A 24,496-nucleotide genomic window follows, 5' to 3' on the forward strand; every position below is an offset into this window, starting at 1 on the left:
CTGTATCTTCCTTGAAGAACCAGGTGCTCTTCTAGAATGTGTTGGTGTGGTGCTTTTTACAAAGGTGCGCTAATGTGACGCCATATAAAATACAGAGGCTGTTCCACGATGGGAGCGGCTCATGCGTTGAGTCATTATTGGGAAGGGTATGCGAAATTCTCTAGTTTTGGCAATAATTCCCATGGTGTAGAAGGAAAGCTGTGATCGATTGGATTGGTATGGAGGTGCGCTTTGTAACTAGGGTTAACAGATTTTTCGGCAGGGAATGCCATGGAAGACCATGCTGCATGGTGGGTTTGCAGCAAACATACCATGTGGCATGGTCTCGGACTCAGGGCCCAGCGCTCGAAGGCATGTCAGTGGAAGACATCAGCTCGAGCGTTCTTGTTATTCGTCCTGGCAGCAGTACAGGGCCTGCAAAGAGTATGCCTTTCAAGCCTTGCATCGTGAGATTTGCTTTCTTTTCCCCTGTCACCTGAGTGCCGCTACTGCGGGAGCGATAATTTTTTATTTTTTTATGAACGGGATGGACAATGCACTGAAGTATGGGATGCGTAAAAAAGGGGTAGCTAGTCCCATTCCTTGTGATCAGCGGTCTTGATTCTCTTCAGGAGCTCTGAATTCATATCCAAGGTGACAAGGGGAGACTCGTCTCTTTTGTATTCATTTGTTTACCAGTCCCTCGATGGCAAGAATGAACTACACGTCGACAGAAAACGTAGCCTCATGCTCGAGCTGACCGAGACATTTTCTGGATTTGCATCCAGATAATTCCTTATATAGCTGTATTATCCACGGTGCAGCGTCACAGGCAGGGTCTTGCTGGACGCTGAACTGCCCGTTTGGGGGCACTTGAGTTCTGGTAGGGGTTCGTGCTTCGCTTGTAACGTTTAAAGGCGGCGGCTCTTTCAAGGTCGTATTACCTCTGGGTAGCTCCGGTGGTTTTTGCCGTCAGCATTTTGAAGCATCCTGAGCATGTTGTGGGGCTTCGAGAAAATAATAGCGAAAATGGCTCCTCTACTCATGGCAAGATAGTACGTCGCTGCAACGGCAGGCATGGTAGTAGACGAGTGAAATTCAGGCTGCCGATCAGCTTGAAAATTTACGGGCCTGTCTTGTGCCCACACACGGAACAAAACTGAACAGGATCGAACTTCAAGCTTGGTTTCGGTGTTATCTTCGGCCGCTTGAGGGAGTATTTTTAAACTTCGCAGAAAACTTGTCAACACGGAGCAATCACGCAAGATTTTGCGCTAAAGGCGGCGTCCTCTTCTTGCACTGAACCTGCACTGACGTTGTTCTCACGATTTCTAAGCATCGCCACCCCATTCATTAGGTGCAAGCGCCTACTGTGTACGAGGTGACGACGTCCAATTGTCTAATGTTTGTTGGAATAGATATTATTGCTGCTCCCAGTTCGGACTTTTGTTCACAACATTTTTGTTTACAACAGGGTAGGCTCTCGCTTTATGAGCGGGTCAGCAAGCATGCCAGGTGGCTGCTACGCTCTTGCTTGCGAACATGATATTTTACCTTGCCGGAACTGCATGCGTACGGTTCGAAGCCCGCGAAGATATTACATCCTGGGACGTTCGGATCTACGTTCGTGGACTTGTTCGGGAAGTTGGGTGGTTGGCACTTCCCGCTATGAAGGAACTTGCTGCTCACGCGCAAACGTATACAGAGTCACACATTTCTCTTATGGAGGACGTCTTGCCTAAGTGCAGAAAAGACACTTCAAAATGAAATGTCTTTCTTCCGGGTTGAAATGAACTCATTCACTCAGACATTCATATCCATTTCAATATGCGGTACATTCAATAAATGGTTTCCCTAGTGTTACAGAAAGAGGTCGCGAAGGGCAATCTGTCCGGAGGACCTCCTGTACAAAATTTAAAAACTACAGTCATCCAGTTACATGCCAAGTAGAATATTCAAACGTACAAATATACAAAAAGCAGTCATAGGCGATACTTGTTGAGATCCAAATTCCTGTTTTAAAATATAGGCCCATATTACCTTAGATAATGCAATTGATATTTTCGACACCCCCGATGGCTACGATGACCCTAATCCATGGGCGATTCGGAAGACTGTTGTCTTTTTTTTTTAGCACACAAAGCGCCTTGTGATAATTTTATCGCTTATGCCAGCGGTACGGATTCGTCTTTCGAGAACGTGAACTTATCAGGCGTACCTTCGCAGTAGTATCAGTCTTCTTTTATCCCAGAATTGTCGACGTTTGCTGTGTGTCTATCATCATCGGAAGGCGTTTTTAGTTTTCCTCCTTGCACGGTGTGTGCCAATACGCAGCCAGTGCAGTAGCACCCGTCAACCGAAGCAGGCGCGCCGGTAGCAGCAGCTTGGATCGACGTCCATCGGTGAGTGAGCTCTGGCGCAGCGTGCCTAGTCAACTTTCTGGTAATAAGCGCAGTGCGGATCATGCGCGCAAAGTTGAGAAAAGCTCCGTAGCTCACTTTAGCGCGAACATTTTAAGGACATTGGTTCTGGCTTGTGCGGAGATCGGTTTATCGTCATTAACAACAGTATGACTCCCTTTAACAAGCTTAGGTCGAAACATTCCATACGGTCGATTTATACGAAATGATAATTGCCTAATAACAGCGCTGGTTGGTTATTATTAGCATCTCCTCACTTGTACGAAACGATATCAAATGATAACTTGTTTCCTTCACTGGATGCTTCTTTTGAAGTCGCGAAAGAAGCACTCTCTCGACAATATTTCCCGCGTTTTGTGTTTTTTTCTTGTTTCCAACAAAAATGCCTATTGAAGGAAGTACCACGTTCATCATAGACGACGCTAAACACATTAATGCCCTAGTATTTAAATGCTCTTTGCCTGGTCTGCCAGGTTGCGTCCTGATTTATGCCTACGACACGGAGGGGCCGGCGTAGAATACAATTGTTACTGCAATAGACTAGTGGTGTGTTCCAATGGTCATGCAAGCGGAGCCTACGGGGCACCGCCTAAACTGTCATCTTGCCGTGCAGCAGGACGGGCTGCTGCATTGACAACTTTCACGGCCTATATGTGCACCACTCGAAATCCAATGGGGCTCCCAGAGAGATGATTCCGCGGCCCGTTAGCTCTGTTCTACGCTTCATGAAGCTGCAGAAAATATTCATTTGACTGCTGCTTTAGATGAAGAAGCTCTTAATGCAGGCAGTGCTCTGTGCTGTTATGCAAGGTAGTCTGTCGCCGTACAAGCCATCTGTACGCAGGCATTGCAGGTGCCATGAAAACAACGCCGAAGGTGTTGCTGGTCTAGTGTGAAAAATAGTCGGCTGCGCACGGCTTAGTGAGGCAGGTGCGACGCATACCGAGGTGGCTCTAATCCCACTAATAAAGAAAGGCGACGGAGAAATGGTGGTCACTTTCAAAAAAGCAAACGGAGATATCAAGAAAATTTTCGATAGTACTCTTGCAAAGGATCTTTCAAGATGTGGCCGCGAGTTCGCAGCCATTGGCCCTATTTTTTTCTTCACTTCAGCCCAAACACCGTCGCCTCCGGATCGTGGTAAGGCTCAAGAAGGATACAATACAAAGTAGCCATGACGGTCTGCAGTAAGCAATTCAGCCCACTGATTTCCTTGCAGCATTAGAGGTAAGGAGCAATGTTTACTAACATAAATCACGAACAATCCTGACGGAAATAATTTTCAGCAGCGATCGCTTGGCAAGATTGGTAGTTCTTTCTTTCAAAAGACGCCGTGCTACCATACTTCCTCGGGGCCAGAAATACTACTATGCGCTGGTGTCGATTGTGGATGTTACTGAATTCATGTCTTGGTAAAGTTCAGTACGCAATCAGAATTTTTGTGCGTAGCCAGATATTCAATCACGCACGAAAAATGTGTTTTTTTTCATTTCTTGCATATTATACGCGTGCTATTAAAAATACAGCGCTTCATGTGTTTTTCGTGGTCGTGAGTAAAGTGCATAGTGCGTTGCATATACAAGGTATTTTCACCATGTTAGATTGGTATTCGATAAAATACGAAATACTTTATTGTGAACTGCGTACTGCTGTCAGTACGCTTAACATGAACTCCGAAATGTTCTCCCTGCACTGATATGACAGACCCTGAGCGCTGAGTCTGGGACCATGCTGCATGGCGGGTTTGCAGCAAACATACCATGTAGCGTGGACTCGGACTCAGCGCCCAGCGCTCGAAGGCATGTCAGTGGAAGACATCAGCTGGGGCGTTCTTGTTAACCGTCCTGACAGCGGTACAGGGCCTGCAAAGAGTATGCCTTTCAAGCCTTGCATCGTGAGATTTACTTTCTTTTCCCCTGTCACCTGAGTGCCGCTACTGCGGGAGCGATATTTTTTTTTATTTTTTTATGAACGGGATGGACAATGCACTGAAGTATGGGATGCGTAAAAAAGGGGTACCTAGTCCCATTCCTTGTGAACAGCGGTCTTGATTCTCTTCAGGAGCTCTGAATTCATATACAAGGTGAGAAGGGGAGACTCGTCTCTTTTGTATTCATTTGTTTACCAGTCCCTCGATGGCAAGAATGAACTACACATCGACAGAAAACGTAGCCTCATGCTCGAGCTGACCGAGACATTTTCTGGATTTGCATCCAGATAATTCCCTATATAGCTGTATTATCCACGGTGCAGCGTCAGAGGCAGGGTCTTGCTGGACGTTGAACTGCCCGTTTGGGGGCACTTGAGTTCTGGTAGGGGTTCGAGCTTCGCTTGTAACGTTTAAAGGCGGCGGCTCTTTCAAGGTCGTATTACCTCTGGGTAGCTCCGGTGGTTTTTGCCGTCAGCATTTTGAAGCATCCTGAGCATGTTGTGGGCTTGGAGAAAATAATAGCGAAAATGGCTCCTCTACTCATGACAAGATATTACGTCGCTGCAACGGCAGGCATGGTAGTAGACGACTGAAAATCAGGCTGCCGATCAGCTTTAAAATTTACGGGCCTGACTTGTGCCCACACACGGAACAAAACTGAACAGGATCGAACTTCAGGCTTGGTTTCGGTTTTTTTCTTCGGCCGCTTGAGGGAGTATTTTTAAACTTCGCAGAAAACTTGTCAACACGAAGCAATCACGCAAGATTTTTCGCTCAAGGCGGCGTCCTCTTCTTGCACTGAACCTGCACTGACGTAGTTCTCACGATTTCTAAGCATCGCCACCCCACTCATTAGGTGCAAGCGCCTACTGTGTACGAGGTGATGACGTCCAATTGTCTAATGTTTGTTCGAATAGAGATTATTGCTGCTCCCAGCTCGGACTTTTGTTCAAAACATTTCCAAAAAAACCGACTCCTTTGGGGGCTTCCCTGAAGGTGCTGGACATGTTCTTAACAATTCCGTGCCGCCAACATTGGAGGGAACAGAGCTACCGAAAAAACGGCCATGAGAGCACCTTGTCACTGCACTATGGAGCTCAAAGCGCTGCGCACGATTATTAAGTTTTCTTTTTTTTTTTGCTGACCGTAAAGTTTAGCGCTATGTTTCTGTGAACTGGAAGACTCATTTTAGGCACAGTAATAATATAATAATAATAATAATAATAGTTTATTTTTCCTCTTTTACAAAGGAAAGGAGCAGCCACGAAAAAGCTGCTTCAGAGAGCAGCTTGACGGGGTGACTGCCCCCTTTCTGACGGCATTTGGCAGCGCAGGATAAATGAACTGATTGAATTTTTACATCAATAAATCAAAATTGAAAGAAATTTGAGTTAAAAAGCACAAAAAGAAAAATCAAAGTACATCATGTACATAGCACTAAATGAGGACATGGACAAACTGTTCACAAAAACATTTGACGGAATTGTTTCAGGGAAACAACTGTAAAATCTTTCCGACTATTGCGTGAGTGCTGATTGAGTAAAACAGGAAGCCTATAACGAAGCATCTGCTTGCCGTAGTTTGTGCGACAGCCAGTGATATGCCAACGTTCTGGATTTCGGATGTTATGTGTATTGATGTGTTGTTGAAGCACCGCTAGTAATGTTAGCGTGTCGTCCTTCTTGGTGATGCCTAGTCTATAAAGTAGGGAAAGTCTGTAGTTATACAAGGATGTCATTTTAACAATTTTTAGTTGCTCAAATAATGGCCCTGTGTGTGCGGTGAAAGGAGCTTTAGAAATTAGTCTGATTGCTCTTTTCTAGTCAAAATACGTATATTCCAAATATTTTGTCATGCTATTTTCCAACGGGATATGTCGAATAATTTTTCAAATTTTTTACCGAGGGTCCAAAATTTTTGAAACAGGTTCTTTCTTCGTATAAAAAATATATTGTTTTTTCTATTCGCATCATTAAAAATGAAAATTCATTACCTAAGCTATGATTGCTGCAATAAAGTAAAATGTTTAAATTCGTTGCCGAAAAACCTTATACTTGCCGTCCTGATTTTTCCTTTCCAACGATAAGGAAGTAATAATATTGGCGATTACTATAGTAAATACCATCAAAATAAATGACAAAATACATTGGATATTTGTTTCTTTCAACTCCTTGACATCTCTTTGACTGCACACTGACCTACTAAATGCGTTTGCATAAAACGTTCCACCAAAGCCGTCCACGGCTAATGCATCCGAGCGGCGCCGACCATCCTGAAGAGTCGTTCTCTTTGCTGCCGGTGTTAGCCGTGAATGAGTGCCGCAACATTTATTCACGTTAGCAAACCGGAAAGAAAAGCGCTGTGAGACTACATTATGCGTTGCCATTAAAAATTATTATTTTCCTCAGTTCTCTGTTTTTCTTAGCCACTCTACACAAATCACCCATTTTCATTTCGGACACGCGTTCTCCAGTGAGCCGCTCCCATTCACAGTCCTTGGACGCATTCCGTTCGCCCGTCGCTGACGCTGCCTCCGCCGCGGTGACTGATACCCACTGTCCCCATACGAAGGTGAAGTGAGCGCGCAAAGATAGCGCTGCCGCCTTCAAAGGCAACGCCGCATTATCGAAGGCCCCGGTGCGGAGTCCCCAAAGACGTGCTAGCGACTGATTGCCTCTACCTGTGAGCGACCTCCATTTGGGCCACTCTGCTCGCTAACTTACCATAACAGAAATAGGGATGCAAACGATGCTGAAATCGGTCATTGCTCTGCCGGCTTGCAAAAACGTGAGGAAGAAACCAAGCCAGCGAAACCGTAGAGGGAGGCTTGCATAACAAGGCACTGCAAGAGCGCCGCAGAAGGAATTGCTATGCAACTACAGTGCTGATCCATGCCATCAGTACACACTGAATACAAGAAAAGTGAGTTTCTAGGAAGTAGGTAAATTGTAAAACAGGAGGTAAGAGTAAATATTTCTTTTCTGGGCCGTTTTCAAGAGCACACTTCCGGAGGTTTTCGGCCGTCCCGCCGTGCGGAAACTGCGCGCTGAGCAAAGCCTGCGTGTTCAAGCTCAGCACAAGGACGAGACTTTCACGAGCTACATTGAAGATGTAGTTGACCTATGCAAGCGTGTTGATCCGGCTATGTCCGAAGCTGACAAGATTAAGACGTCCTGAAAGGCATCGACGACGACGCTTTTCAGATGTTGTTGGCGAAGAGCCCCACCACCGTCGCCTCGGTGTATACCCTGTGCCAAGGTTTTGACGAGTTGCGCAAGCAACGTCTTTGCGCTCGTCGGCCTCCCCCGCCGGTCGACTCCATCTCCGGCCTGGGCATCAACCACGACTTGCTAGCCACAATCAAAGACTTCGTGCGGGAAGAGGTCGCCCGGCAGCTATCGCTCATATCTAACCCACACCCGTCACCGCCCGTCCTCAGTCCTGAGATCCGGAATGCCATCACGCAGGAGGTCGCCGATGCACTTCCTAGTCTTCGGCAACCGGCACCTGTGGATTTAGTGCATTTCGACACTAAATAGCCCTTCCCTGGAAGCAAAACATAGATATCAGTGAGAAATGCCTGTCCCAATAGAAAAACCGCCTGCTAAGGACTGAATTGCTGGAAACCTACAACGCTGTCATCAAGCAGTATTGCATGGAAGACATAGCTGAGCCAGTAGTACAAAAAGAAGAGCAGGGAAAGCTTCTACTAAATGCTTCATCTACTAAATGCTTCACCAGCAGGGGTTTCCAGAAACGAGCAATGTGAAGGCACTTCGACTGTTTTCTGTTCCTACATCGTGTGGGCATAAGTTAAAGCCATTGAACCAAAACCTAGAGAGTGGATCGAATTTGGCAGCATACCTTATCCCACTGCTACTGAATTTCAGAAGCAATAGAAATGCATTGGTGGAAGGTATTGAAACGGCATACTTACAAATAGAGATAAGAGAGAACGACAAGGATGCATTGCGCTTTCTCTGACACCACAAGAAAGCAGGTGCCAGAGAACCAGCAGGCAAAGTACAGACTGCGAATGAAGCGAGTTCTTTTTACAACCACAACGAGTCCTTTCTTGTTGACAGCAACTCTTCAGTATCATTTCAAGAAAGTAGAAGAGTATCCGGACACATAACCACAGCTGGCGCATTCCTTGTATGTGGATGACCTCTTAACGGGAGCAGAAAATGAAGACAGAGCATTGAAGATCTATGAAGAAGCTAGGACCGTCTTCAGCGCGGCCTCTATGACACTGCACAAGTGGGCTTCCAATGACCAGACAAAGACAGAATGGTTTCCGACGGACGATTGTCGAGCAAGACACTTAGGAACCTCCCAGTGATCCTTAAAGTGCTAGGACTGACATGGAATCCCAGCACAGATAGCTTCACCTTCACCCCAAAGTCCAGCAGCCTACCTGAGCCAAGACCAAGTACAAAAAGGCTGTAGTAGAACTTTTTGACGGGTTAGTTGGTACATTGTCTTGAAAGAATGTCGTACGAATGTTGTTTTAGTTCACGCACCCTCATGCAGCTCAGCGGCTATAAAAGAGCGCCTGGTTTCCTTTCCTGTTATTAAAGTTGGAAGTTGCGCCTCTTTCCTGTTCTGTGTTTTTCCTTCCTGTTTCGTCCTTTTTTGGCGTACGACATTCTTTCAAGACAAAAAGGCTGCTCTGAACACTACAGCAAAACTACATGACCCACTTGGATGGATAGTGCCATTCACGGTCCGGGCAAAGGCTTTAATCCAAGAGCTGTAGAAGAGAAATGTGGAATGGGATGCCAACCTACCTCAGGATCCAGACACGAAATGGATGCGGTGGTGCGAGGAACTAAATAAATTGAAAATATTTCAAGTGCAACTCTCCTACAAATCAGGCATAGTCAAACATGCCATCAAAACAGTCCTGCGCGTATTTGCTGACACCAGCCCAGTGGCATACGGGGCAGTGGCCTACATTTGCGTAATAGATGCGGATAGGATTACAAGTTCGAGCATCCAGATTAGCAAATCAAGGGTCACCACAATAAAACAACTGACTCTTCCGGCACTCGATCCGACGGCGCGTATCTTAGCGGCCAGACTGAGTTGATACATCCACAAAAGTGTGAGCGAACCACCTCAAGTGACACCTTTTTCGATTGACTCGATAATAGCATTGCTTTTGATCACGAGAGAGCCCTCTAAATTGAAACTATTTGCGAGAAATCGCGTAACGGAAATTCAGCGTCTCACCGAAACCTCAGCGCGGAAACATTTTCCTGGATCCGAGAATCCGGCGGTTCTCATTATCAGAGGAGTTGCACCTGATCAGCTTGATGAAAGTACCACCTGGTGGAAAGGAACGCCCCGGATGAAAGTGATTGAAAATACGGGTCCATGCTTCTCGCTACCATGAAGCATTCCGACAATGAAAGAAGAAGAAGAAAACTGTGGAAGTCCTTTATACAAGTTTCGATGAACCTCCACAGCTGTTAGACACGGATCTATACAGCAATGCAACAAGACTCTTCCGAGTTACAGCTTGGATATTACGATACGTCAACATGCTACATCCGAGCACTAAGGAAGGATCACTGATGGCAGTTAAACTGGATGACGCCGAGAAATACTGATTGGGGAAAGATCAGCGAGAAGACCTGGAGAGGGAAATTCAATGTGCGAAAAAAAGGAGATGGCTCTCCAGGAGACTCGCCGCTGATGGATACTCCAGGCTTTGTTGAAAACGACAGTATTCTACGCATAAGCGGCAGACTTCAACAGAGTGGCAAGCCGTACAATGATCGCCATCCAATCGTATTTGCGAGGCGACATCACCTGGCAGAATTGCTCCAGCGTCAAACACAGCACCTAGTGCTACACGGGGGAGCACGGGACCCTATGATACAGTTAAGAGAGAAGTACCATGTTGTACGAGCACGAGACCTGGCCTCGGCTTTTGAAGCCGCGTTACCCTTGAGCATGGTCATTTTTCGCTCACACCGACATATGCGAGTCGAAGGGGAAGGGAGTGCGAGCGGCGCCTCTCCTCCCCGCCAATTCTCGTGCGAAAAGCTAGGTCTCGGGAAGCGAGGTGAATACCCGAGTCAGGTTTGTCAATTAAGACTTCGTTTCGCTCGGTGGCCGTCGCCAATTGACCGGAGCAATTGTAATCCTCTTCGCGGCTCGCCATAGTGAACGCGGTTTAATAAGCCATTTGGTAATTTCAGCCTATCACTGTAAACGACGGCGAAACAGTATTTCGATCATTCTGTAGCAAAACCCACTTACCACAGACAGCAATCTATCGCACGGCACATGCCGCTACAAGAATCTGTCGCACGACAGAACCCACGACAGGCTGTTGTGCCTCGCGACAGATCTACCGATAGCCAGTTTTGTCGCATGAAAACAGCCGTGTAGAAGTTTATTGCGCGACTCAACCCGCGACCGGCAACTCTTTCAAGGCACGCACGCCCTGTCGCGCGGCACGACTCTCTCTGTCGCACGCAGTACCTGGGACAGAAACCTGAAGAGCGACAATATCCTACGACAGGCACCTTCTTCGCACGACAAAATGCAGGAATTATGACTGTAGTGCCACAGAAACCAATTCAAACACTTTTGTCTCGCGAAAGAACCCACGGCACGAGGCTCTGTCGCACGAGACAACGCGCGACAAGAAAGCTTTTCTCGCGACCAAAAAATTTGTCGCGCATTTTGACAGGGCAGGTCCAGAGAGGCCCCGGCTTGGCATGGGGAGGGGATGCCTGGCAGGATAGGAGGATATGGGTAAGGGTGGCCTCAGGGTGGGAGCACAGGATGCTCATTCTGACATTGTGGAATGCAAGCAAAACAGAGACAGAGAAAGAAGGCAACAGGGCGAGGCGCTCATCCTGTTCTGTTTGTGCCCCCATTGTCAACATGAGCAGCTTCCAACTAGCCCAACTTACCATTCTCCTGAAGGGCAAGATGCACATGGGGGGGGGCTGTACTGGCATAATTTCAGAAAGAGCGGCTTGTGTATGCAGCGTGCGAGTCTGCAGGCGACGCCAAGTTGACTGTTTTCTGGCAGTAAGGCATGTATGGGGTGGCAGATAGATTAGGTGCTCAGCGCAGTAGTTTACGATGAGCTCAGCAAACGAATGCATAAGCTCCTTCGAGAAATTCCCAACGAGGTACCCCTGTGCCCCGTTTCTACATCCTCAGGCTAAGGAGTTAGTGGCCTCATTGCCGCGATTTCCCGAGTGCGCAGGCGCCGAGATGAGCTCAGTGTGCGGGGGGGTTGGGGTGGTCATGTGCAGCACGTATTGTGCAAGGGGATGAACCCTGCCCCTGGTAAAGTCCAGCAAACGGCTGTACCAGGGTTTAGTTTCCATTATCTTCCCTCCGCCCATGTACCACTTTTTGAATTTTGTTCAATCGGGAAACGACATACTAAGAAAGTACGTAAAATTCCCCTCTCGCCATGTGCCAAGACATCTATAGGTTACATAGCGAGACATTGTCTGTTATAAAGTGGTTAGAAAAAACGGCAGTTTATTGCCTATGGTAAATAGCAGCCTTTGTGATGGTCCAGAAATTATTGAGGATTGTTTCATTGATTGCAAAGATGCAATGCTCATATGGTATGTCTTGAAACAAATATTGGGAAAAAAAACACTTTAGTTTGACACCGCACTGCGCGCACTGCGATCTTTGTATGAATCCTGAGGCATGTTTTTTTTTTCGCTGGACTACGCATGCTCGGGAAAACACGCATGATGGAAGGACTGTGAATCTGTTCTTGCAACAGACCACTTCAGCAGAATGATTGTTCATCTAAAGCTATGCCCAGACATAAATAGAACCTGAGTGGTAACCACTCGTAGTGCTGTACGCTCATTGCCCTTTTTCTACTGAATCGTTGCTCAGATGTGCAGCATTATGTTTTAGTAGTGACCTGCTCTGAGTTGCGTCTTTTTTCGTGCTTGGTTGTTTTTGTGTGGCGTACTATGCATTGTGTTGATCTCCGATTGTTTTTTTCGTAGTTTCTACATAGTTCACATATATAGAACATTGCATCACTGTAATAAACACCGTATTAAAAAAAAAGCGGTCACAGCCTCGTGCGCTGGGACCCGACCTTTCAAGCTTATCTGTTTACGCCGCTGCGGGTTCGACTTTAAGTTGTTTATCTTGACGCGTTTTATTTTTTACCTAGTGGCGTCCTTATACCTAGGCATCGGCATAAGATCTTAAGATCAAAGATGGCAAGATTCTTGCTGGGTGTCGGCGAGCGTATGAGTACTTTGGCATTAAAAATTAACAACTTTTAAGCAGCATGCCGATGATTTCTTCTAGTGCCGGGTACAGTTTAAGGGCCTGAGTGTTTCGAAGAAACGGGAGGTTACATCATGCAAGGCCTGGACCACAACATTAAAGTAATGGATTGCATGAATGCTCCTCTCGCTTTTTTGCAATATATACACACCAAAGTTGCCATTTAGGCCAAAATTTTGGTATGGGCTAGTCGGTGGCTCATCTTAAGGAAAGTATATGCAGCGCAAAAAACAGGACTGGCGCTGAACAGCGTCAGTCCTGTTGTTTCTGTCTTCTCTGCTGTCCCCGTGTTTTGTGCTCCATATACTTTCCTTAAGTTGGATTTTAGAATCCTATTATGCGCTTCGTTCCCTTTCCTTCTGTATCGTATCCAGCGACCTCGACCAGTTCACCAAGCTCAATTTCAAACATTTACCTCTAGATAAAGCATCCTCTGCAGCCAATTGTAAAAGAGAGTAGATGGGGCTTGGCTGTATCAAATTTTTATTGCTTCTTTCGTTCGCCCATTGCTTCCAGATGCGATCCTGCTGTCACTAAGCAGCGAAGAAGCTCCAGCCCGCTGTTTGTACTGCGGACGTTTGTGGCACCGTGCGCGATTGCCCTAGGCTCTCTTCACTTCTCCGAACTTCTATTCTTCTATCGACGTGCGCTCATCGTTTTGTTTTATTCTGATTCCATCCTGTTGTTTTTTCTGTTGTTTTTGTCAGTAATGCTTGCGGAACTACCTCCTACCGGCACTCACCCGGCATTGATTGATTTTCTCAGATAGCTGCAGTGCTGCACCACGATGGAGAGATGAAGTTAGGCGCGCTCCTAAAACAGATTGATGGCAGGTGCCACCGTGCAGTTATATTTCACTGCGTCGGTGGTATAGCCCACTTCTTACAAAAAGCAATTACTTTCGATCTCCGCCTCCCTGCAGTCATAACAAATCTCGGCGGTTCGGGAGCCTGAAAATTACCTTCTGCGGTTGCGTCTTCTCGCGGACACACGAAAAAAATGCCTCTCCTAGATACGAGCCTACATCCACATTCATCCTCAAGAAAAACACGTATACCCGGAACGGAAAAGCAAGGAAGGAATAACATACAAAGAGGCAAGGAGCGGTGATCACTGTAAAAGTAAAATTTGCATCCAGTACTGCTAACGCCAATTTGTCGCACCAGACAACATGAACTTCAGTGCACTTCTTTTTATATTCACTAACCAAAGTTGAAAACTTTAGTGCAGCCTCCAGAAAATTATCCGTTAAAATCAAATTGTGCCACATAGCGGAAAATAGGAGAAAATTTATGAGAAGGGATGAAAAAGCAATTAAGAGTACTCCCGTGATGAGTTCCCGGGTGCAATTTTTGTTCTTTATTGCCATCTCATATCATCATGTCGGTATAAAAAAGCTGCACTCGCAGTATATTTCTCCTGCGTTAAAAACGCGTAAAAGCGCAGTTCCAGACGCTTCTCGTTATTCCAAATTACGAGTTAGCAGCATGCAAATACTTCGCAGTTTCCCATCGGTAGGTGTTCTGGTTGGGTGGTATTATCAGGTACTTTTCGCCAAAATTGTCGTTTGAAAAACTTCAAGACGCGCTGGAAGGAGCAATGGGAGGCTCAAGTCAGTACCGTTGATAAAACAAAAGTGCTGTCAGCCGGAGTCTGAGCTGGACGGCCACATGAGCCTATAGGGCTGCGCACCTACCATAAACTCTGTATTTATGGCAGATTTGTAGAGATATGGAAGGTCGCAAGGGTAGAAATTCACTGGCAGGGTGAGGCGAAGATGTGGGAGCTTAATCGCTTCCTCCTGTGACAGTGCGCTGCGCGTCTGCGGAAGGCCCGCACGTCCGGGCGACATCTTCCTTGTTGAATATATCCGTTTTGTTCCAACTGAATCTAGCTGTGTCTCTGTGCTTAGCCGTCTTGTGTGCATCAGGGTAGTATGTGGGGCCGTCACTCTGCATTAACACAAAACAAAAGACAGCTCCGAAACTAGGAACATAACGTCGAAGCTGTGGTTGTCTTCCAGTAACGTGGAAAATTGGGCGTGTTGGTACATGTCTTGAACAAATAAATGGCAGCGCAAGGTGACGAGGACTAGACGAGACAACAAGGACGGCGCCGTCCCTGTTGTCTCGTCTAGTCCTCGTCTCCTTGCGCTGCTACTTATTTGTCTTTTAGTCTTCATCCCGCCGTTTTCTTCTGCTTCAAAACTTTTCAACAAGAGCTGCTATATATGTTTGCATAGTTTGACATTCGACGATAAGCAAAACTGTAAGTATAGAGCGCGGGTTTCTTTGTAAACAAGTTGGAAGTCATCGCTACGCGAAGATTCTCACTATATTTACTTTCTTATGCTTTTCCGCCGCAGGCTACATGCCTCTAAAAGCCAACGTCGCTAACGGTCTTTTCACATCGAGGTCTGTTGTAACCCGTCGAATGAGAATTAACGCCCCGAAATTAAGAGGGTCGCATAATCTCCATACGCAGGCATGGCGAGCCGTGTATTCCTGCTGCTTCTACTGAGAGTGGCTGTGGCCAGCGACCTGCACGTGGTCAGGCAGACCGCCGGAGGCCGTGTGCGTGGCACGATCCTGCATGCGGTCGGACGACGCGTCGAGCAGTACAAGGGCATCCCTTTCGCTGAGCCGCCCGTCGGCGAGCTTCGCTTCCGGCCCCCGCGGCCCAAAGACGCCTGGACGGGCACCCTCGACGCCACCGCCTCTACCGCAGCCACGGGCTGCCCCCAGGTAGGCGCTTAAGCCTAGCTACCGGACCACTTGCAAGTGCGACTAGCAGATTGTTTGTGTCGCATTTCTCCTCAGTAAGCAGGCAGAGGACAAGGGCAAAAAAAAGGAAGAAGTACATGCTTGAACTAATTCCAGTAGTTTTTCTTGCAAAAACCTGTGCATAAATTTGTGTAACAAGGAATGGCAGCGGTGTGCTAGTACGACGAGAATCGTTTTGACTGATGGCGCCCTAATTCCCCTTCTGTGAAAACAATTCATAGATAAAGCCGGGCGGAGGGAAGTGGTTAGTCGTTCCGACCACTCAATCGTATCCTTGATGCGAGTACGCAGGGCGTGTCTGGAAAGTGATGCAGTTATACATATAAAATAAGGTTGATTCAACATATCGATGTCTTTGAGATGACCAGAAGAAAACTTATACCTGGGCAGCCCGTACAGAATCCTGCTTCGAGTAGTGTAGTAGAGGTCGACTGACTTACAATGCGGCGCCTTGAAGGCTCTGAAAACCACTAATAAGAACTTACTTCTGCACCGAGAGCCTATACTACCTAATTCCCCAAATGCTGCCTAGAACCTGCTCCTTTCCTTTTAATAAAAGTTTAATTCATTCACTAAAGATATCCTTAAAAATGTCTCAAATATTTCGAAGCCTGAAGTACACCCCGTACTTCGAATTAGTTCCATCTGCCATCTACATATTTTTCCAAGCGACTATGTCAGGCAATTTACGCATCCTGCAACGCTTCGACGGGAATTTAAGAGTGTTTGTCGCAGCGGTTTAGATGGGTTCGATAACCCCAAAACTGGTGCTTTTCAGCTCGGTATTAATTTTTCGGGACGGAAAAAAAGTGCCAAGACACACTGCACACTGAGGGGCAGCTTTCCCAAGTTGTGCTTCGCCAGGAACTCCTGGAAGAGCAGAAGAGCAAGGTTCCGGGCTAGTTGGTAATGCATTTAAAGGAAGAAACAGCGCGGCGAAACACGGACACACGAAGAAACGACACACACACGAGCGCTGACTAACAAATGAAAGTAAAGACCCTTAAATAGAAAACATGAGAGGGTGGGTAACAAACAGGGCTGCTCCAGCGATCAGTGAGGTCGCGTCACAAGATGACACAAAAACACAACACGGAACAAAAGAAAGTTATAAGCGATGTAAAGGGCCGCGTAACGGTGGTCAGGTAGGTAACATTAACAAAAACTATAAAAAAGTACCCAAAAGGGCGGGGAAAGGTAAAAACTATGAAGGAAACAGATGAAAATTATACAGGTGAAAACATAAAAATATAAAAAATGAAAAAAAACGTGCCCAAAAGGTGGTGTGGAACTAGAAGCAAGATAAAAAATAGGAAAAAAATTACGAGGAACTTTAGCGGCTAAAGTGGTGAAATGCGAAAGCCTGAGTGCTGCATTCTGCTACGCGATTGTTCACTGCACATTTTGTTGGTGCATTAATTAACTGCCAATTAATGACGCTTAAGCTTCGCCTTTAGGAGTGGAACGCGACAGCGTGTTGTAGCGCTGCCATGGAGTCCAAGGAACGCCACCACCCGTTCGGCGCGATGCGCAGCCCTTTGAATGCAACGCTTTTTAAGGAAAGCAAATGGGGCTGTAATTCTCTGTCACCTCGGTGGACACCTGAGCCGCACCGTACAGGAAGGGAGGAAGTGTGAGTGAAAGAAGAAAGAGGGGCCGTAATGAAGAAAATGAAAATTGTATTTGAGGAAAGGAAATTACGCATTAACTGTCTCACATATCTCAGTAGACACTAGTCGAAAATTGTATTTGAGGAAAGGAATTTGCACAGTAACGGTCTCACATATTTCGGTGGACACCCGTCAAAATTCGCGTGCGGGGACGTCACGAGAATGTGGACCATTCTGAAACGCGGACAAATACGCTTTGCTCGTCGGTAAATTGGTTTTTGAGGAAAGGAAATGTATCTGTCTCACGTATGTCGGTGGACACCGGAACCTCGCCGTAACGGGAAGGGAGGAAGATGGGAGTGAACGAAGACACCGTATTCACTAGACGCACCTTTGTTCATTCTAAAGCAACGAGCTGGCATGGCGGAGTGGTAGCGTGCTCGACTCGCACTCCGGAGACCGGGGTTCGATTCCCAAGCGCGGCCAATTTCTTACTCGGTTTTATTTATTTATCTGGCCTGACTAGAAAGGCTAATTAGACTAATTGGTTAATTAAGCAATAAACTAAACTCAGTCAAACTTACTTCGAGCATCACTATACGATCCCTTTAATTGGTTGCATGGTTAGTGGTTAGGTGCATGGTTAGTAGTAGTAGTTTGAAATTCACGCACTGTGACGTCACGACCGTTTCGACCAATTGAAAAGCGTGACATTTCTGTCGACAGCTCCTGCTTACAACGATGAGGCATTAAAGGCTTCCGCCTTAATAACTTTCTTTTGTTCCCTGTTGTGTTTTTGTGCCATCTTGTGACGCGATCACACTGATTGCCGGTTATCGCTGGAGCAGCCCTGTCACCCACCCCTTCATGTATTCTATTTAAGAGTCTTTCCATCACAATAAACTTTCAGTTGAGAGTCAGCGCTCGTGTATGTATCGTTTCTTCGTGTGCCCGTGTTTCGTCGTGCTGTTTCTTCCTTTAACTCCTGGAAGAGCAGATAGGGGTGGCAGGGAACATTGTCGTGGTGCGTGGTGCAAATGGCAGGTATCGGCTATCTCTTTTCACGTTCGGACGACCCTATTTCATCGAGGACATCCACGTAGTAGGCAGCGTTGACTGTTTGTCCTTGGGGTACGAATTCGCTGTTATGCATACTCTTGGCGTCGAAAAAAAAACAATTAGCATTGTTCTCCTTTTCTATGTGCTCGTTCTTGCACTCCTGTGCACAGGACACTCTAAGCGGTTCCATTCGAAGTTTTGGCGCTCCATCTCTAGGTAGAAATCTAACAATCATATTTTTTGGCGATGCTGACACTGTCGAAAAACGATGTTCAGTTTTAAGACCTTCCAAATTTAAGTCGCGATCACCTCTGAGTTGTTTTTGTGGTCATAGGTCAGCAGTTAAGCAGCCAGCTCGGCGCAGAACTTCCGCATGTTTAAATTGTCGCTAACGGTATTGCGCGCAGTGGTTTTCAGAACACTGAGAGTCTCGACTATGTGGGTTTAGGAACATTGAGAGTCTCTGCTATCGTACTCATACTAATTTTTCTGTCGGTGTTCAAAAGATCACAAATGAGAGACACGTTTTCGCTTCCTTTGCTAGCCATCCAGGGCAGGGTTCATCGTTCATGTTTTGCCGGCACTCCTGTATGACTGCACCTAGATTGAAGCAAAATAATAGGACAAAACAAACTTTCCGTCGGCTTGTTGAATCACTTGTTCGGCTTAGGGATGCAGTTTGCTGAGTTTAGCACAAAACTTGACTGTGTACCCTTTTTCCAGTGTTGACACCATCGCGTGTCCTGACATATGTACCATCACGTGGTTCACGAAGACAGTTATCCTGATGCTCCCAGAGCTCGAATCCAACTGAGCTAAGCAGCGCTGAGAAGATGATTCCCTAAGAACACAGCTGGTCTCAATGCGATTAAGAAATTTACTGCATTATGTTCGAGAGACACGTTGCATTTTATGGTACAATATCCCCTTTTACTTTTATTTCGCAGTTTTCGCACGTATTCATCTCGCAAAAACTGAAGGGAAGCGCTGCAACTATGTATATCGTGCTTCGTGCTTTCTTCTCGTATTTTGTACACGTGTGACTTGGAAAGCAGTAATTTATGATGCCACCTGTCGAACCACTTACTGGCATTTACTGGCACTTACTCGCTTACACCCTGGTTTGAGAACAAAATATTTCCTGTTCGCTGTAGTTTAAAAAAAAAACAATCTGAACCAGCCTCAAAGACGGAAAAAAAAGTCAGCAAAATGGAACGCTGGAAAAAGGTGCTCGTTTTATTACCCTATGTGTGAATATATTGCCGCGAATCTTTTCAGTGTTTGTTCATTCTTCAAAGCTGCCGGCACGCTGCTTATCATTTTGTTTGCGATGCAAGACACGACCAGATTTATTTATTTATTTATTTAAAAATACTGCAGGCCAATAGATTGGCCCGTGCAGGAGGGCCTATACAAGACATTGAAAATAACAAATACTAAGAAAATACATGCGGTTACAAACAGTGAGCAGAATAACAAAATACAACGCTCATTCACTCAAGAAAATGCTTCTCAAGAACTTTACTAAAATTTGAGGACTGGAAAATGGCCTCGGGAAGAGAGTTCCAGTCGGAAACAGTCCGTGGAAAAAAACTGTCCCTGAATGAGTCAGTCTTTGCAAAAATGGGTTCAAACAAATGATTTCGTGAATGGTGTGTTCGCCGTGACAATTGTTTGAGAATTACGGGGCGGGGTATGTTTAGTTTATGTGTTGAAAGGTTATGCAGAAACAACAGACGGGAAATTTTTCTGCGTACTTCAAGTAATGGAATATGGTTGGTTTTCATTAGTGTTGTAGGTGAGTCTAACCTCCTGTATTTGTTATAAATAAACCTAACCGCTTTCCTTTGCACCACCTCTATCTTGTATATGTCTTCCTTTATGAATTGATCCCATAATACCGAAGCGAACTCTAATTTGGACCTAATGAATGTTGAGTATGCAAGGAGTTTAACTTTACTAGGGGCATCTTTAAGTTTCCGCCTTAAGTAGCAAAGCTTAAAAACAGACGAGGAGCAAATGTCTGCAATGTGTGAAGTCCATGTTAAGTCATGAGTTAACGTTACCCCTAAATATTTATATTGTGTAACCTCGTGGATTACATGATTTTTCAGGGTGTAAGAGAAAGAAATAAAATGTTTTTTGCGCGAAATGCGTAAGAGAACAGTTTTATCAAGGTTTAGTTGCATATCCCATTTTACGCACCACTGATGAACAGCTAGAAGCCCATTTTGCAAGATGTAGTGATCGTTCTTTTTATTTACGGTCGTAAAACGTATGCAATCATCTGCAAAAAGCCTTAAAGAGACATTTCCGGGGATGGAGCAGACAGATCGTTTATATAGATTAGGAGTTGAATTAGGTCCCAACCGGGCGAAACCGATTCTACGTTGTTCGAGAATGTTGTAGTAACTTTTCGCGCTTGATCTCGAAAGTTTGCTATCAGCTTTAAATTGAGCGCCGCTAAGAGCGGTGGGGATTCTGCTCGACGACCGTAAATCAGCCCAACTGAAGAGTTTTGTTTAGAAGCCTTGTTCACTGTCTTCCTGCTCTTTACACTGCACTCACCACTACGAGACCACAAGAGAGGAGGAGGTGCTAACGGATGTCTCTGTCGCCCTCACCGTCTGGGAGCCGCCAAAGTAGCCCAAACTGTCTCGAAGAAGTAGATCACAAGAAAGCCGCAGAAGCCGTCCCAACTAAACATGAAGTGCGAAGCAGCAGTCGTCTCGAGAGGCGTTCACCTAAATCCCGACTATTACAGGACCGCACGCAGGTAAGAAGGACACCTTAACGCGAGCGTCAGCCATGGCTACGACACCAGCCCCCTTTATTTCTCGCCTGACCCGGCTACCGCACACATTCAACGCTTCTCCGGGCGAGGATCCTGAAGAATGGCTGGAACAATTTGCCCGTGTTGCTGTATTCAACAGTTGAAATTACCAGACTTAAGAAAGGCACGTTTTCTCTCGCCCTGGAAAGAAGAGCCAGAATTGGCTTCGAAAGCCAGGAAGCTTTTCTAGCGACGTGGGAATCGTTCAAGCGGGAGTTCCCGAGGATTTTCACATGCACCGTCAGGAAAAAAAGAGCTCAGGTGCTTCTACAGACTCGCATCCAGCACCACAATGAGACTGTTACCGCATGCGTAGAAAACATGAAGAGCATTTTTAGACGTGTCGAACTGACAGGACGCAAGACAAGAAGGGGGAGCTTTCGATGCGTGGTGCTAAAAAGGCTCTTTTTGTTGGTCTTACCCGGCAGCCCAACGAAGAACGTAGCTGAATTAACCAGCGAAGCAGCCACCATTGAGAAACTTTTTGAAGCAGAAGTCTGCCATTTCCCAAGAACCTTATCGAATGGCACAGCATTCGCAGGAAACCTGCGTAAAGTCATCCTTGAAATTGAACGGTTGGTAACCTGCTACTATCTTTCAAACCAGCCTCAACTACCGAATCTTGAAGAAATCGTCCGCCAAGAAGTGCAGCGTGCGCCTGGCTTGCCGTCATCGAGCTGCCCTCCCTATCGAAAAATCTCATATGAATTCATATGTGTCTCGTATGATTCCATATGTGTTACATACGAGCTATATGTGTCAGATATGTGTCTCGTATGCAGCCCATATGAGTTATATGTGTCAGTATATGTGCCTCATATGAACTCGTATGCAGCTCATATGAGTTATATGTGTCAGTATATGTGCCTCATATGAACTCGTATGCAGCCCATATGAGTTATATGTGTCAGTATATGTGCCTCATATGAACACATATAGGCTTCATACGAGTTCATATGTGCCACATATGTGCCTCGTATGGACTCATATGGGCATCATATGAGCCATATGTGTCGACAAATGCGCCTCGTATCAGCACATATGCTTCATACGAGTTCATATGTGTCACGTACGAGCTCATACGCGTCACAAATGTCACAGATCAACACATGTGCTGCATATATAGTAGTTCACGCGCTACGGAAATGTGACTTGTATGCACTTATTACATATGTGGCATACCTCAACTGACACGCGACACTCTTGCGTACACAAGAGCTCCGATATGCGTCGTATCAGCTTACATCAATCTCGTGCGAAACCGATAGCCGCTGATGAGGGCCTCTTATAGAGTGGGCCTTGCTGTTTGAAACACGGGGAAAAGAAGGGATGAAGAAGCGATTAACAAGTGCCCAACCAACGCATGAAAAAAAAACTCTTGGCCTGTTTCAAATATTTTTCTCCCTGATTCTCTGCTTGTGCCGTCTTGTTGTAAACAGTGCCTATCCAAACAGTATGACGTTAGGCGTTTCCAATGTGCTTGGACAAACGTTCAGCTAGAATGCAAATATTGCCTTCTGGGCTTAGTTGAGCTGATGAGCGAATAACGCCAGGTATTTTCATGCAAGAGCTCCGACTGTAGTTAACAATAGGTGCGCAATGAGAGTACTACGATGAATGGTGCAGGTGCTGTGAAAATTAAAATACATACAAATATCAGATCTTTCAGTGCTTATCACAGAGCTCATGAAGATTCACAATATCAGTGGAAGTGCAATCGGCTGTAGTTCAACTCCTTAAACCTTACAAATAAACATTTGACCTCGCACCTAACCATCGAATTCTAAAGTAGTGAGAAGCATAGCGTAAGTCTTGTCATCCTAATATAACGCAACTGTTTTCCGTGTCAGCCGTGGTGTAGTATTATGCTTCCGGCAGCCGAGCTGAACGGATCGCAGGGTCATGGGCTCCAGCGGAGCAGCGATAGCGGCCTTTGACGGCCGCGGAAACAGGATCGATGACTGCGGTGATAAGGATTACCAGATTATTTTGCCGACACTGCCAACAGGACGTGTTGTTTTCAACACCGTTTTTCTTCACGGCGACGTGCGAGCGAGGCCGTTCCGGGTCGAGGATTTCCGAGACGCCCTGGCCGAGACCGGTATGCTCCCCGACGTGGTCGCGTTGGGGGCGTACCAAATCAACCACGTGTGGGCGGTTACCCTGCGGAACACGGAGGCAGCAAAGAAGTTGCTCGCCTTCAACGAGCTGCAAGTTAAGAAACGCCGCTGCCTCATTATCGACCCGGAAGACCAGCAGGTAAAGCTGCGGCTACACTGGATGCTTCACGGTGTGGCCGACGACGACATTCGGACGGCATTCGCGGCGTTTGGCAAAGTGACCGACGTTACGCGTGAGCGGTGGCGGATACAAGGCGTCAATGACAAGAGCTCAACGACAAGAACGGTCCTACTGAAGTTGAAGCCCGGCTTGAAAGTGGATGACCTGCCACACCAGGTACGCGTCGCCGGAGAGTTGGCTGTTGTCGTAGCGCCTGGGCGTCCAATGCAGTGCTTGCGCTGCCATGGTACAGGCCACGTGCGGCGTGAATGCAAGGTTCCCCGCTGTACGAAATGCCGGCGGTACGGCCACGCGGATAATGAGTGTGTCCGCACTTATGCGGTGGCTACGGGCGGGGCGTCGAAAGACGACTCTGCGGAACTCCTGATGGATGTAGTCGAGGCTGAAGAATCTGCGAAAGGCATAGAGGAACCCGAAACGCAAGCAGGATCGACGGGCTCTTCGATGCCGGACGCAAGCCGATGCCGGACGCAGCAAGCCGCTGCCGGACGCAGCGATGCCGGACGCAAGCCTGAGGGGGCAGAACCTACTAGAAAGGAGACGGAGGCGTCGAGCGGTGAAGTAAGAGTGCCAGCGTTCCAAGAAACCGAGCCAGCGACTCTGACCGAGGAGAACCTTGACCAGAGCGGCGCCCGCACGACCGGCGTCCCTGCCCCAGCGAAGCGGCCACACGCCCGGACCGGAACCGAAGACGACAAGGCGGAAGCCCCCAGCGTCGAAGAGCCGCCGGCAAAAACGACCCAAGGACGGCGGTCGTCCATCCGGACACGATCAAATGTGTCGACGGAGAGGAGAGCCCTTGACAAGCCGCCCCCGCTGCCAGGCCTGGCACCAGCACCGGATGGCTCCGGTGTCAACGATGTCGTCTAGCCAAGCGCTAGACGTGAAGGGTAAGCACCATGTTCCCGGCCTCTTTCTTCTGCATTAAAATGGCTCATGCGTTCCCCATGAAAGTCGGTACACTTAAAGTCAGGGGACTGGCAAGTAAGAAGAAGCAGAGCCAGGTGTACCGCCTTTTAACTGAGCACGACATTGACGTCCTGGCAGTGCAGGAAACGAAAATTGACGGGGAAGAGGAGACCGGGAGCATGGTGAGACGTTTCACGTCTAGGTTTTTTGCAGTTGTCGCCCACGCTGTAGGAACGTCTGCGGGTTGTGTCATCTTTGTAAAGAATGTACCGGGACTGGAGGTTCAGGCATATACGGCGTGTCCTTCGGGTCGATTTGTTTTGGTTGACCTCCTGTACGACAAAACATATTGGCGCATCATTTGTGTGTAC

At 46.9% G+C, this 24,496-nt stretch overlaps 2 protein-coding genes across 3 annotated transcripts in view; both read left to right on the forward strand.

The window, feature by feature from the left end:
* Positions 1-9,647: 9,647 nt before the first annotated feature.
* The window catches only part of LOC149326842 (acetylcholinesterase-like), a 78,995-nt gene continuing 64,146 nt past the window's right edge, over positions 9,648-24,496 (forward strand). Inside the window, exons 1-2 of one of the 2 annotated variants that reach the window (XM_089563896.1) lie at positions 9,648-9,663; positions 15,115-15,374. In XM_089563896.1, the coding sequence (XP_089420022.1) occupies positions 9,648-9,663; positions 15,115-15,374 (276 nt within the window). Of the gene's footprint in view, positions 9,664-15,114; positions 15,375-24,496 lie in introns of those variants that run through there. The other variant, XM_089563895.1, reaches the window with a different exon arrangement.
* LOC149326843 (uncharacterized) lies at positions 22,790-24,175 on the forward strand. The gene is made up of 2 exons (XM_089562324.1): positions 22,790-23,372; positions 23,449-24,175. Exons 1-2 carry the CDS (start codon positions 22,818-22,820, stop codon positions 23,581-23,583), a joined length of 690 nt encoding a protein of 229 aa, XP_089418450.1. The 5' UTR covers positions 22,790-22,817; the 3' UTR covers positions 23,584-24,175.

Source organism: Amblyomma mixtum, chromosome 10 (assembly GCF_055824585.1).
Source record: "Amblyomma mixtum isolate Tamu chromosome 10, ASM5582458v1, whole genome shotgun sequence".
NCBI classification, from domain to species: Eukaryota; Metazoa; Arthropoda; class Arachnida; order Ixodida; family Ixodidae; genus Amblyomma; species Amblyomma mixtum.